This window comes from Vicia villosa, unplaced genomic scaffold (assembly GCF_029867415.1).
Source record: "Vicia villosa cultivar HV-30 ecotype Madison, WI unplaced genomic scaffold, Vvil1.0 ctg.000301F_1_1_1, whole genome shotgun sequence".
NCBI lineage: Eukaryota > Viridiplantae > Streptophyta > Magnoliopsida > Fabales > Fabaceae > Vicia > Vicia villosa.
Window position 1 is genome coordinate 1 of NW_026705129.1, and position 14,286 is coordinate 14,286.

Sequence of the window (14,286 nt, forward strand, 5' to 3'; positions counted from 1 at the left end):
TTCCTGTTTATCATCCTTTTGAATTTATTCTTGCTGCTTAAACATCAAGGAATGAAAAAGTTTCTACTGTGAGGCATAAACTTTATGAACTTCTTACATCTGCAGGCACATTACAACTGTAAGAATGAACAGTTATTAAAATTAAAGCTATTGTTATAATTAACCGTAATTCCAATTCAAAAGAATAAAGATACGAAAAAGGCAAACAAAACGATGTAACAAAGTTCAACCAACTGTGTCTACGTCTCAGACTGCAGAGTAACGACGATTTCTTTATATTAGTTCATGTTTAGGGTTTATTGTATAGAGTTTGTATTTAAATACTACATGATTGAGATTATATTATCTTAGAACCTTACCTAAGAAAAACCATGAGATTTTCTTCTTTCTCTTCAATGGATGGCTACCACATGTGGAGAGTAAAGAGAATATAATATAACACACTTTTGGGTTCACTTTGGAGGGTTCTTTTACTTACACCTTGACCATAACTAACAAGAAGCACATGGGGGGAGACAAAATCATGTCATTGTCCTCAAATGTACCAATAATAATAATATCAGTGTAAATGATAAGGTATCTGGGAAATAAATTTAAAACGAAAACAATCAAATTTCTCATCCATTCATATTTAAAAGGTTCCTTTTTTTGTTTACAAGTTTTTTGTGAAATATTACAACAAACCACAAATGTCAAAATCCCTAAAGATGTATCTCTACTATAGTGTCTAAATTTTAGTTAAGGTATTTTAAATTTTTTAAAGTATATATATATATATATACGGTGACACTTAAAATGACACCTACCCCGTATATATATATATATATATATATATATATATATATATATATATAATATATATATATATATATATATATATATATATATATATATATATATATATATATATATTATATATATATATATATATATATATATATATATATATATATATATATATATATATATATTATAATATATATATATATATATATATATATATATATTATATATACGGGGTAGGTGTCATTTTAAGTGTCACTGTATCATTTATCTTAATATAAATATGAGTTGTTTGATTTTCATTATGGATGAACTATGATGTGACTTTTTCCAAAAATTAAGAATTAAATAAATAAGATGACTTGTGTGAAAATGTGTTATCAAATAAAGTGAAAAACGATATTGTGAAATTATGAATTAAAAAGATGTTATCGTGAATAAGGGTCAGAATAGATTGAGTTGGGCTAGATTTTATCAAGCAAACTTAAGTCTGATTTGTAGTTATTTTATAATTTAAGTTTGACATTTTTGAATATCTTATTGATCGCCTAATCTACTTAAATATTTATTTCATTTGAACATATGTAAATAATAAAGTGAAATAATGTTTATATTGATTAAAAAACTAAAAGAACAGTGATACTAAAAGTTTGTTTGCGTTGAATTATTTGAACTTACCTAATAACATAAGTTTTGTGAGATTATTTATTTAATAAAATCTACGAAAATAAATTATGGTGTTATTTATAACGTGTTTTCATCATATTTTTATAAGTTATTCAAGATAACTAAATTTTATTTCATATTTTTAATTCAAAATACAATATAAAATATTATAATTATAATAGAATCATTCATATTTATTTAAATAGACCAGCGTAATATATTTAAAATGTTTTTTATGGCCTAAGACCTAGTATTTTAACTAAATAAGCTTAAAAAAAGTCTTGACTTTTTTCTATTTAAAAAAGTCTAGTCTAACATGTGCCCTGTGTTAGTAAATGATATCATGAAAGTAAACAATTTATCCCAACTATATTCTCTCAATTTTTGAATAAAAGTTTTTGTTGTACAAACCAAATGCATACCATTAACTACATAAATGGATTATTATTGTAAGGCATGACAAAGGATATTTGTGATTCCTATAATTTCTTTAAATCAAATGCATTATCAATATAAAAATCAAATGTCTTTAAGTAATGTAAGCACTATCATCATCTCCACGTGAAGCATAACTTAATCCTTCCTTTGTAAATTTTTCTTGAAATAATATAAGTTGCTTCATACATATTTATCGGGCAACAAAAAAAGAAGAAAAATGTGATCCCCACGTGAATAATATTCCTAATGTGTGAATATTGATCCAACAAATCTTAACAAGTTTTCATATCATTGTTGTGTGGTGAACATGGAGCATTCCCCATGTGTTTAAGAAAAGCACAATATTTTTCACTTTTAACTTTCTTTCAATCTCTAAAACTCGTAGAAACGAAGACATCTGAATCAGGACGTTCATTTGATCTTTTGTTAAAAACATGTAAGCAATAAGCAACATCTTATGAAGGTGAGTATTATAACCATGAAAGAAAAATGTTAAACTTAGCTTGTTGAAATCGTCTTCGATGGTCCTTTTTTTACCAGACAAGGGATATCGCTCTAAATGCATTTGATATGAACCTCATTTTAAATAAGCTCTTCGTATTTCATCCATTTGATATAATGGATATTTCCCTATTGAAGGATGTTTTCCACAATCATATCTAAAGAATTATCAATGACATCAAGACAAACTTTATTAACATTTATTTAAATTATTGGGTTGAGTGTAATTGTTCGAGTTGAACGACAACTTATAATTGTGTGAAAGATATAGAAAAACATAACAGGAAAGAAGAGGAGAAAGAAAATGCATTTACCAAGGTTGAGTGATAAATTTGTAACTTTTTTAATTTAACAGAAGGTATTTTCGTATTTTCACCTATATAAAAAATAAGTTTGGAATTAGTGTCTCCCCTATACATATTGAATTTTAGCCTATGTTTGGAAATGTAAAAGAATCGTGGCAATATCGTGCTTTGTGCAAAAGTTATCAATAGTAACTTTTCAAAATCACGTTGGAGGGGTTTGAAACGTACGGTGGCGGTGATCCACCAGCAATTCAAATACAAATTTAGAATATCGTGTTTCATTAAGTATGATAAATATTTATTAAGTAAGGGTGACTTGATGGATGTCAAATTTATTCTATAATAATTTTTAAATAGTAAATTGAATATTATATGAACCTCATTTAAATAAGCTCTTCGTATTTCATCAATCTATCATATAAGAAAAGTCTACCATTTGAGACTTTCTTAGCTATCCACATCAGCAACTCTTCTATGGTTGATCCACATCAGCTTTGGTGGTTACTACAGAATTTTTGATCCTTCAACTGCATGGTGGGCTGCGGCAGTTATTGTTGTGGAAGTTTCACCCTCACAGCTTCTCATGTTGCTGCAGTTATGTAAGGTCCATTATTCTGTGCCTGTCCATGTTCCAAACTGCACAATTGCAGTAATTATGTGTTTAAATGGCTTGCCTATTTATCAGTGATTTCATTCTTCTCTTTCCATGCTTGCTAACTTATGCGGTTATCATTCAGTGCAGTGTGAATTTGCATTATCATGTCAAGGCCTGTTGAGAGAATAGGGGCAGAGATCAATGATGGAAAAGAGCTTTGGAAGATTGTTGTTAGGATTCACCACAGATGGAAAGTTGTCTCCAACAACAAGGAACATTTTGAAATGATCTTTGTTGACAAATTGGTGATTACCCTGTTTATGTTTCAGTATGTTTATCATTTACCCTATGTTTGTATAGTTTGAATCATTTTTTGGTTTCTGCTGCAGGGAGATGATATTCATGCTGTTGTTCCAGCACCGCATGTGTCGGTGTTCACCGAAAAATGCTTATTAGGGCATACTTATGCTGTATCTAATTTTAAGGTGGTGCCTTATGTTCTGGCCTTCAGGGCATCGGGACACAAATATATGATAAAGTTTACTGCTGGAACATCTGTTCTTGATGAAGACAAACATGAGATACCCCCGAAATCGATTTTATTTACAAGTTTTTCCGACATCATAACAGGGAGGTTTGACAAACATGTTCTGATTCGTGAGTATGGTTTTTGGCTTTTTTATTATCTCATGTTTTGATGCATTTTAGCCGTGTGAAATTAATAAATTTGCCTGACAGATGTCGTTGGAATGGTGGATAGTATTGGTTATGCACAGACTGAGTCAGGTGCAAAGAAGCAGCAAATTAGCATGATGTTGCGTGATCACAGATTTTTTTTTATACATTAGACTGCCTGATATATGAATCATGTTATATATCTTAATGTTGTTGTGATCATGGTTTAGCAACAACATGTTGAACTGTACTCTGTGGGAATCATACGCGGATCAGTTCATCAAGTTTAACAAAGTTAGAGTTGCTGCATCACTCCCTACAGTTGTGTTGCTTCAGTATGCCAAAGTGAAGGAAGAAGGTTATTCCATGACTTATTTTTTAAATTAATACTAAAACTACAAAATCTGTGATAAATATATTGACAAGGTATAATTTGAATTTGCAGGAAAGTATCCTCTGTCTGTGACAAACACCTACAATGTGACCCTTTTATGTGTTGATGCTGATTTTCCGGTCATGAAAGACTTTATTGATAGGTATGTTGATAGTGTCATCCATTTTGTGCAGGTTATTTTTTTCATGTATGAATTTGATAATGATCCATGCTCTGCAGAATGCCTGAGGAGAGCAGGGTAACCCTGTCTGAACAACTTGGAGGGAATTCCCAATATTCCTCCCAAAGTTCTGAAAATCAACAGCTCACTCCTGTGCAAAAATTGTTCTCAAAGGCTGTTGTTTTGCCTATTGCTGAGATTATTCAACTTACGAATGTATGTCTTTCTATTTTCCCATATTATCATAATTATAACCTCATTCTTTAGTGTGTCACATGTTTCTGATTTTGGCGGCTATTTGTCCAGGTTACATTTTGTGCTACTGTCGCTACAACAAAATTATTAGTAGCATCTCCGTTTGGATGGTACTATCGTACCTGTCATATGTGTCAATCTATAGCGTGTGGGGACAGCCCCCCCCTTTGAGTGTGAAGCTGGTCATGAAACCATGGCTGAAGTCCTTAGGTTTTAGTTGTTCTCACCTAATAGATGTTGTTTCAGTCATGTTTATGATGTTTTTATGTTGTCGGCTTTTTTAACGGAGCGACTTCTTATGATGTTCAGGTATAAGATTGAAATTGAGGTTACTCACGGGGGCCAAAGCTGCAATTTTGTCTTCTGGAATAGAGAATGTGAAATGCTGTTCGGTTTATCTGCATCGCAACTTCGTATCACTATGATTCAGGTTATATTTATATTATGCAGACGAATTAGAATGTACTTTCCAATACTCTGTGTACACTAATATGGCCAGTTGTTTAAATAGGCTGGAATTACTGATCCATTGGACTATCCGTTAGCACTTGATCAGTTGTTGAAGTTGGAAATGGCTATGAAGGTTAAGTGGCATCCACACTGGAAGAACTGTTCCGTCGTTATGATTATAAAAAATGATCCTATTATCCAGCAACTTAAGGAAAAATGGGGAACAGATGAGGTCAGCTCTAATGAACTGACATTTGTTTTATAAACGAGGACTTCATATTATAACAATTTTTTTGCCTGATTTTGTTTTTCTTTGGTAAATTCTCAAGGAACCTATTCCAATCCAAACTGTCGTACCTGAGACTCTGGAGGTAGAAATTTTTAAACTGTGTATGCATTTTTTTTGCTTTTCCTGTGATTATGTTATATTGAAAACTGTGTTTAACAATATATAGATTAAAGAGAGTGTTGATGAGGCTAAAACAGATGGCAATGAAGACTGTGAATTGGTTACAGTGAGTCTCACTGCAACACACTTACCTACTTACATTTATATCAATATTACTAACACTTACCGACTTACATTTATATCAATATTCCTAACTAATAGTCCTTCATCGTGGCATTGCAGGACCTGGAAATTACATCTGAGCACAAGCCTGATGCTGTCACACCTGGTGGTAAGAGGCATCTTCCTGCTGCATCAAGTGAATCCATTGATTTGGACGGATTACATGATGGGGAACTGTCATCTAACAAGCTGAAGAAGATAATTAAAATGGAGAAGATTGATTAGATCTATTTTTATTTTGTGTGTGTTTTGCTTAGGTGTTTGTTATAAAAACTGAATGTTAGTTTCCTTTGCTTTTAATCATGTGTGTGATTTCATTTTCTGTAATAATTAGTGCATGAATACTGGCTATGTGCTTCTGTTATGTTCAATTTGATTTTAAGAATTATCACATGGTTTGTGTGGCTTATTATATTCAAATGATTCAAATTCAACTACATATTATATATACTATTATTAATTATTTTGATTCTTTTTGATCATAAATCAAACATTCCATTTTAACTATACCTCTTATAACGGGGTGCTGCTTTTTTATTATTTTTAATGTTAGTTACAATAATGATGTCGCAAAGAACGGTTTGTTTGGAATTAGCACTCTCTAAGCTTTCTGTCATTACATTGTAAACTAAAACATGGATTGTGCCTCACAAACAAACACCAGAACTTTTAACATTTGACTAGTGTTAACTATCAATAAGTAATTTTATGTCTGATCTTAGTATAATGTTGATACAATATTGTGGGACAGATTTCATTTTAACTAAAAGCATATCAGAGCGGATTAATAGAATATAATAGGAGAACTTAAAAAATTTGTCCCGAAAACGATTATATATTAGATCTTCCAATTGTCACAATATTACTGTGTGTTCCCCATTCTGGATAAAGTGCTTACAAAATAACATGTAGCAGAATATATATAACACAATGTACCAAAATAACATTCCCAACATATAATATAACCATTAAAATTCAAGGTATAGTACACGGTTTGCAAATAGCAGCAGTTTCTTCATTGTCTTTCAACCTTCACATAGATATACGGAGAGAATCGCAGCATACTCCATGCTATTGTATCCCCATTACGCAGGTTAAGAGATTTGGCGAATTCGTACCATCCCAGGGCCATGTACTTTTTCATATGGTTGGGGTATTCCTTTTCTGTTAGCTTTGTGAACCTGACAGGTAACAATGTTCTTCGTCCTCACATCCAGCAGGTTGATTTCATCTTGAAAGCGACGGAGGCATCTTTTGGCGATTTCCTTAGGGAAATGCTGCATACAAGAAATAAGGTAACTATTAACAATATATACTATTTACATTTTCAATAACATGATGCTCATATTCAAATATCTCCTTACCATTTACATTCTGCTGTGTAGATTTAGCATTTGTAACATGAGTGTTCCAGAAAAATTTTTGAGCCCCTGTAGAAACTGTCTACAGTAATGTTTGTACCCACCTTTGCTTTTTTCACCACTTTACCCATTTTGTTTCTTACCCTCTTTTGATCCACTTGGTTCACCAACTTCAGAAACTTTGATTTCATTTGTGTCAATGTCTGTTGATTCCTCTTTTATCTTTATAGGTCCTGCATTGGGATTGCTTTTAACCCTTGCGCTATTTTGTGCGACAACCATCAACATTCGACACAACACGACCATGGGGGCACATCGCGCTGTTTATTCCTGAGTTTTCTTTCCACCTTAGGATCGTACCCTGTTTCCTTTACCAAATGTTCTATGATTTCCATTGCCTGATCATCGCTGTTCCAACATCAAATATGGATTAAAAACAAACCGCATATGAAGCATTCTTTACTAAGCAATAGTCATATGCCGAGCAACGACCGGGATTATACAATCCAACAATAAAAACCAACAATAGTCATTCAGTCACATTTGATTTCTTGACAAATACCACACATAATACAACATTGAGCTATATTGATACTACACCCATCACTAAATGTTGTTAACTGTTATTACCACACTACCATATTTTGTATACCGAGTATACCCTATTTTGTACGGCAAAGCAAAGGTGAAATAAAATTATCTACTCATACCTAAAATCATTTTCATCATCAGAGGGAATCCGCACAGAAGGACCATCGTGTGAAGATGCCATTGTCGGAACCCTAACCGCAGGCAGTTGCAATGCTAAACTTCTATTCAGTGCAATAGGAAACAAGTACTTGGTACATGCAGAAAGTGGGTTAACTGTTCAGTTTCTATTTACTTATAATATTAGTTTTGACTTAAAGTCTTTTTAAAAGAGTAACACATCCATCAAATAAAATATTATAAATAACCTGTATAGATTAAATTAAATACATTTAACACACACAACAGTTATAAGGGAGGGATAAGTGGTAATTTAAATCTATAACCATCATTCTATTCATATTCAGTTCCAATTTCATATATATTCAAGTATGAAAGAAAAATTAAAATCAATACTGCATTCATGACATTTGAACCCACCAATTCCCCTTCAATTAGAAACTGTAAACTTTTAGTATTCAAAATCATGAAGTAGCATGCTATACATCTCATATTGTGTGCATAAATCTATACAAATCAATCTTATTTGTAGTATTATTATTCATCCTACTTTTGTGTTTGTGATGGAAACAGATGTTGTTAAAAACACTGCTCCTCAAACATCCATTGCAAGAAAGAGGAGAAAGCTTATTCTTAAAGCAAAGAGGGATTATCGAAACCGTGTCAGATCAAGCAACCTCACTTCCCATTTAAATCATAATTTTACATCTTCTGTAACATATGAAACCACTATTGAAACGGCTATGGCTAGAAAGAGAAGGAAAATAATCTTGGATAACAGAAAAAGATTGAGAAATTTGTTCAATACTGAAGTCAGTAGGGTTCAAAATACAAACAACATTGTTAGTCAAAGTGAGAACATGGATCATGCATCTACTTCAAATTATAATATGTCAAGTCAGTCCATGGATCATCCATCTACCTCAAATCATAATGTGTCTGTTGAATCTCATTATGAAGACAATGATGACTCCAACTCTGACAATAATTTAAATTCTTCTAATAGTTCCGGCTCTGACGAAGATTCAGACCCGGCACAATTACAGGAGGCCCATCTTCAAGGTATTTCCATATCATACACTGATAACCAAATGATGTACACTTCTTCTGTTAATAGACATATTCAGTATTGTGGTTTCTTCTTTCAGAATATTACGATATTGGCGACCAAAGTTATGAATGCGCACACTGCCAAGCATGTATGTGGTACCAAGAAAAAGTGAATAGACACAAAATTACAGCAACTCCTCGCTTTTATCGTTGTTGCCGTGGAGGAAAAATTGTTCTTCCGTTCCTTGAGCAACCTCCACAGGTGTTGCAAGATCTTCTATTTAATAAAACATATTCAGATAGTAAAAACTACCAGGCTAACATACGAACATACAACGCAATGTTCTCATTCACTTCCCCTGGAATGAAGTTCGACACAACATATTCTAAAAGAGGTGGACCCCCTACTTTGAGACTGGAGGGTCAGACCTGTCATCGAATTGGTACACTGCTGCCAGAAACAGGGCAACCTCCGCAATATGGTCAATTATACATCTATGACACGGACAATGAAGTTGAACACAGAATAAAATGTTTCAAGTAAGCATGCTCAGACATAATTACACAATTGTTTTATAAAAATATTATGTTAAACTATTTATTCATGGCTGCGAAAAATAAACAGGGACAACAAAGGCATCGAGCGACTGGTTGTCAAAAAGCTCAAGATGATGTTAGATCAGCACAATGTTCATGCCAAAGCTTTTAAGGACAAATTCTTTCACAGATTTAAAACTCAGGCTTATTTCTGATAGATCCGAAGATGGCCGTGTTTACAACAAACCTACTGTCTCAGAAGTGGCTGCACTCATTATGGGAGACATTGATTCTGCTGATAAAAGGGACATCTTAATTCAGCGCCGCAATGGTGGTTTGCAACGAATAGATGAGTTTCACCCAGCATATTTGGCTTATCAGTATCCTCTTATATTTCCTTATGGGGAAGATGGTTACAGGAAAAATATAATGCACAGATATCGCCATGAAACTAAGGTCACTAGGAGAAACCGTCAAAGCATTAAGGATTGGTTTTCTTACCGGTTACAACAACGTCGCAAAGAGGCAAAAACACTACTTTACTCAAGACGCCTATTTCAACAATTCTTAGTCGACGACTATGCTATGATGGAATCCGAACGACTGAATTGGTTGAGAGATAATCAATCGAAATTAAGAGTGGGCAAATATAATAATTTGGCCGCTCAAACTGATGGCGATACAAGAAATGAACACCAAAAGCGAGGAAAACGAGTTGTTCTGCCATCAACATTTGTTGGTAGCAAGAGATATATGGATCAACTATATTTTGACGGTATGGCCATTTCAAGTCGATTGGGATTCCCTGATTTATTTGTTACTTTTACCTGCAACCCAAATTGGCCTGAAATTAAAAGAGCATTGTCAGGCACAGGTCTACAACCCCATGGTAGGCCAGATATCATTTCAAAAGTTTTCAAAATAAAGTTTGATACCCTCATGGATGATATTACAAAACACCATGTCGTTGGAAAAGTGATTGCATGTAAGTTGTTTCATTTAATTATACTACTTTTCAATCATGTGTCTGTGTAGAACCAAAATATTACATCAAACTAACTTTCAATTTAATAGATATGTACACCATTGAATTCCAAAAGCGCGGATTGCCACATGCTCACATCTTGATATTCCTACACCCTCAGAGCAAATACCCAACACCATCTGACATAGACAAGATCATTTCTGCTGAAATTCCCGACCCGACTGTTCATCCCAATTTATACAAATTGGTTAAGGCACATATGATGCATGGACCCTGTGGCCTTGCTCGCGTGACCTCACAATGTATGAAGAATGGACGATGTTCTAAATACTATCCCAAAAAGTTTATTGAACACACTATTGTTGATGCAGAGGGATATCCGCTGTATAGGAGAAGATCAAAAACCTTCACTATTGAAAAAAATGGTATCACCTTGGACAACAGACATGTGGTTCCATATAATACCAGATTTCTTATGAAATACCAGGCACATATAAACATGGAATGGTGTAATCAGAGTACTTCCATAAAATATCTTTTCAAATATATCAATAAAGGCTATGACAGAATAACAACAGCAGTTTCAACAAATAGCAATCAACCTGTTGATGAGATCCAACAATATCTCGACTGCAGGTATGTCTCACCCAGTGAAGCATGCTGGCGCATTTACTCTTACAATATTCATGGCAGAAAACCAGCTGTGGAACGTATGTTCTATCATTTGGTTGGGGAGAAACCTATATACTATACAGATTATGCACGCATGGAAAATGTGCTGGAAACTGCAAGTGTGACTGAATCAATGTTTACTGCATGGCTGGTAGCAAATGCTAAATATGAAGAGGCACAAACATTAACTTATGGTCAATTTGTCTCAAAGTTTGTTTATTACAAAAAAAAAAGAGAATGGAAACCGCAGAAAAAAGGCTTCACCATTGGACGTCTCATATGGGTTCCGCCAACAACTGGTGAACTGTTTTTCCTGCGCATGATGTTGACGGTGGCAAAAGGACCAACAACATATGAGGAAATCAGGACCGTGGATAACATTCAGTATGATACATTCAGAGATGCATGCTTTGCAATGGGATTTCTTGAAGACGACAAAGAATACATAGCTGCTATAAAGGAGGCAAGTCATTGGGGGACTGGTCATTTTCTTCGAAAACTGTTTGTTATCATGCTTTTGTCTGGTGCTGTTAATCGCCCTGCACATGTTTGGGAACAAACTTGGCTCCTATTATCTGATGGTGTCTTACATACACAAAGAGCATTGGCTGCTAATCCAGGTTTGTTAGACATAATAAAATAGCAAACAAAACAATTTGTTAATAACAGCCTACAGATGACTTACCAACAGTATTATAACTCAATTTCTCATATCAATGCAGAATTGGTCCTCACACAAGAAGAGTTACAAAATTTGACTTTAATAGAAATTGAGAAACTGCTTCAGGCAAATAGAAGGATACTAAAGGATTTTAGTCCTATTCCATATCCGGATGCTTATGTTCTTGAACAGTTGGGAAACAGGCTCATATATGATGAGCGTAATTATGATACAGCATCAATGAACTCAGAATTTGAAAATCTGTTTGCTGCTCTTACAGGTAACTATTGCGTCAATTAAATTCATTTTATTTTACGCTTTGAAATTCTATGAATCAATTATTCTAACACCGTTCTACAATCAATATTATGTTCCTAAGATGAGCAAAGAAGTATTTATGAAAAAATCATCCACGCTGTGGAGTCTCAAAAACCTGCGGTTTTCTTCCTTCATGGTTATGGTGGTACCGGAAAAACATATATGTGGAGAACACTCACAGCTGCTTTAAGATCAAAACACGATATATGTTTAACTGTTGCAACTAGCGGTATAGCATCATTGTTACTTCCAGGAGGTAGAACTGCACATTCAAAGTTCAGGATACCGGTACCAACTATGGACAATTCTACTTGCAAGGTTGAATTCAACGATGATGTTGCAGACATGTTACGACAGACAAAGCTTATAATATGGGATGAGGCACCAATGGCGCATAAGTATGCAATAGAATCGCTTGACAGAACTTTGAAAGATGTTATGAGTGCAGACAAAAATTCAACTGATGTATTCGGTGGAAAGGTTGTTGTTTTCGGGGGCGATTTCAGACAGATTTTACCTGTCGTCCCCAGAGGCAGTCGTTCCGATATTGTACACTGTGCCATAAATGCATCTTACATATGGCATTCAGTTGAGGTATTAACATTGACAAGAAACATGCGGCTACGAACAGGATCAACACAGACTGACAAAAATGAGATAGCACAGTTTTCAGATTAGCTTTTAAGAATAGGAGAGGGCCGAATATCTGAGCCTAATGACGGCACCGCCGAAATCAACATACCACCTGATATTCTGATAACAGAATTCGATGATCCAATTGTGGCCATTGTCAATACCACATACCCTGATTTCATAAATAATTTCCAATGTGTTGATTACCTAAAAAGTCGAGCGATACTTGCCTCTACACTGGAGATTGTTGATCAGATCAATGACCATATACTTAACTTGATGCCAGGTTAAGCAACAAAAATATATAATTTAATGGATAATATTAATCTAATTTTTGCTTTTACTAATTCTGTTCAGTCAACAATGCAGGAGAGATTCGTGACTACTACAGCGCAAATTCAGTTGACAAGTCTGAGATTCATGACCCAGCAGTAGTTGATATCCTCACGCCAGAATTTCTAAGTTCCCTCCGAACATCAGGATTGCCAAACCATCACTTAAAACTAAAGGTTGGGACACCTATAATGCTCATGAGAAATATAGATCAAGCTGAAGGTTTGTGTAACGGCACAAGGCTGTGTATAACAAAGATGGCAGCCCATGTATTGGAGGCTTCAATAATGGGTGGTAAAGGTTTGGGAAATTTGGTTTACATACCTCGAATGGATATGTCACCATCCCAATCACCATGGCCATTCAAACTGAATAGGAGACAGTTCCCTATTATAGTTTCCTATTCTATGACAATTAACAAATCACAGGGACAGTCATTGGATAACGTTGGTTTGTACTTACCGAAAGATGTATTCACACATGGCCAGATTTATGTCGCATTGTCAAGAGTAACAACAAAAAAGGGAATCAAAATACTGATACATGATGAAGAAAAGAAATTCAGGGAAAAAACTACAAATGTTGTGTATAAGGAAGTTTTTAACAATGTCTAAGTTTTTAAAATTGATCAGAGTAAATCTGTAACAGCGGTAATCTATATTACTAACAGCATATTAGTATTGCAAGTAACAGCAGTAATATATAATACTAACAGCATATTAGCAATGCAAGTAACAGAAATAATATATATATAGCATAACATCTAAATACCAAAATCTTATATATTAATATAAAGGTGGACCTAAGTCCACCAGAAAATTACAAAAAGTTAAAGAGTTAGATACTTAAAACAAACTTTTACATCATTTTCAATTTTTCAACATTGTTACAAGTATCTCCTTGCTGATGGGATCCTTAACGCTGAAGCCCATAGAGTCTCCATCAAGCAGGCACCTTTCCTTGGCAAATTTGTACCAACCACGCCCTAAGAACATCTGACCCTTTTCGGTATGATGAACTTCACATTCATACCTGACTTCCCTTTCCCAGTCAACCAAATCTACAAACCTTGCTCCATGGAGCCAGCGACTTGCCACAACATGCTCAGGAATTTCCTGCAATATTGATATAAAACAACATTAAATAATCCCATTAACTGATAGGGAAAGACGATAAGCTTAAAACGAATAATAACTTACAAGAAGACATGACTGAGCCATCTTCCCGTTGACCAC

General features: G+C 34.2%; 3 protein-coding genes across 3 annotated transcripts; all 3 read left to right on the forward strand.

Moving 5' to 3' along the window:
• Nucleotides 1-3,452: 3,452 nt before the first annotated feature.
• On the forward strand, nt 3,453-5,262 carry LOC131626504 (uncharacterized). Its single transcript, XM_058897323.1, has 7 exons — nt 3,453-3,593; nt 3,678-3,922; nt 4,194-4,321; nt 4,409-4,499; nt 4,577-4,733; nt 4,824-4,882; nt 5,082-5,262. Exons 1-7 carry the CDS (start codon nt 3,453-3,455, stop codon nt 5,260-5,262), a joined length of 1,002 nt encoding a protein of 333 aa, XP_058753306.1.
• A 125-nt stretch (nt 5,263-5,387) lies between these two features.
• LOC131626503 (uncharacterized) lies at nt 5,388-6,052 on the forward strand. The gene is made up of 4 exons (XM_058897322.1): nt 5,388-5,454; nt 5,552-5,593; nt 5,678-5,737; nt 5,854-6,052. Exons 1-4 carry the CDS (start codon nt 5,395-5,397, stop codon nt 6,016-6,018), a joined length of 327 nt encoding a protein of 108 aa, XP_058753305.1. The 5' UTR covers nt 5,388-5,394; the 3' UTR covers nt 6,019-6,052.
• A 3,547-nt stretch (nt 6,053-9,599) lies between these two features.
• On the forward strand, nt 9,600-13,665 carry LOC131626520 (uncharacterized). Its single transcript, XM_058897346.1, has 7 exons — nt 9,600-10,434; nt 10,524-10,859; nt 10,992-11,726; nt 11,829-12,047; nt 12,147-12,679; nt 12,764-13,004; nt 13,076-13,665. Exons 1-7 carry the CDS (start codon nt 9,600-9,602, stop codon nt 13,663-13,665), a joined length of 3,489 nt encoding a protein of 1,162 aa, XP_058753329.1.
• The last annotated feature ends 621 nt before the right edge of the window (nt 13,666-14,286 follow it).

What these genes read in the sequence shown, in the direction of transcription:
- LOC131626503 (XM_058897322.1), top strand. Translation starts at nt 5,395, where the DNA reads ATGATTATAAAAAATGATCCTATTATCCAGCAACTTAAGGAAAAATGG. An exon ending in AAAAATGGGGAACAGATGAG is followed by an intron (nt 5,455 to 5,551) that starts GTCAGCTCTAAT and finishes TAAATTCTCAAG; the next exon opens with GAACCTATTCCAATCCAAAC. An exon ending in TCGTACCTGAGACTCTGGAG is followed by an intron (nt 5,594 to 5,677) that starts GTAGAAATTTTT and finishes AACAATATATAG; the next exon opens with ATTAAAGAGAGTGTTGATGA.
- LOC131626520 (XM_058897346.1), top strand. Translation starts at nt 9,600, where the DNA reads ATGTTCATGCCAAAGCTTTTAAGGACAAATTCTTTCACAGATTTAAAA. An exon ending in TCTGTTTGCTGCTCTTACAG is followed by an intron (nt 12,048 to 12,146) that starts GTAACTATTGCG and finishes TATGTTCCTAAG; the next exon opens with ATGAGCAAAGAAGTATTTAT. An exon ending in TATACTTAACTTGATGCCAG is followed by an intron (nt 13,005 to 13,075) that starts GTTAAGCAACAA and finishes AATTCTGTTCAG; the next exon opens with TCAACAATGCAGGAGAGATT.
- LOC131626504 (XM_058897323.1), top strand. Translation starts at nt 3,453, where the DNA reads ATGTCAAGGCCTGTTGAGAGAATAGGGGCAGAGATCAATGATGGAAAA. An exon ending in TGCCAAAGTGAAGGAAGAAG is followed by an intron (nt 4,322 to 4,408) that starts GTTATTCCATGA and finishes TTGAATTTGCAG; the next exon opens with GAAAGTATCCTCTGTCTGTG. An exon ending in GTAGCATCTCCGTTTGGATG is followed by an intron (nt 4,883 to 5,081) that starts GTACTATCGTAC and finishes TATGATGTTCAG; the next exon opens with GTATAAGATTGAAATTGAGG.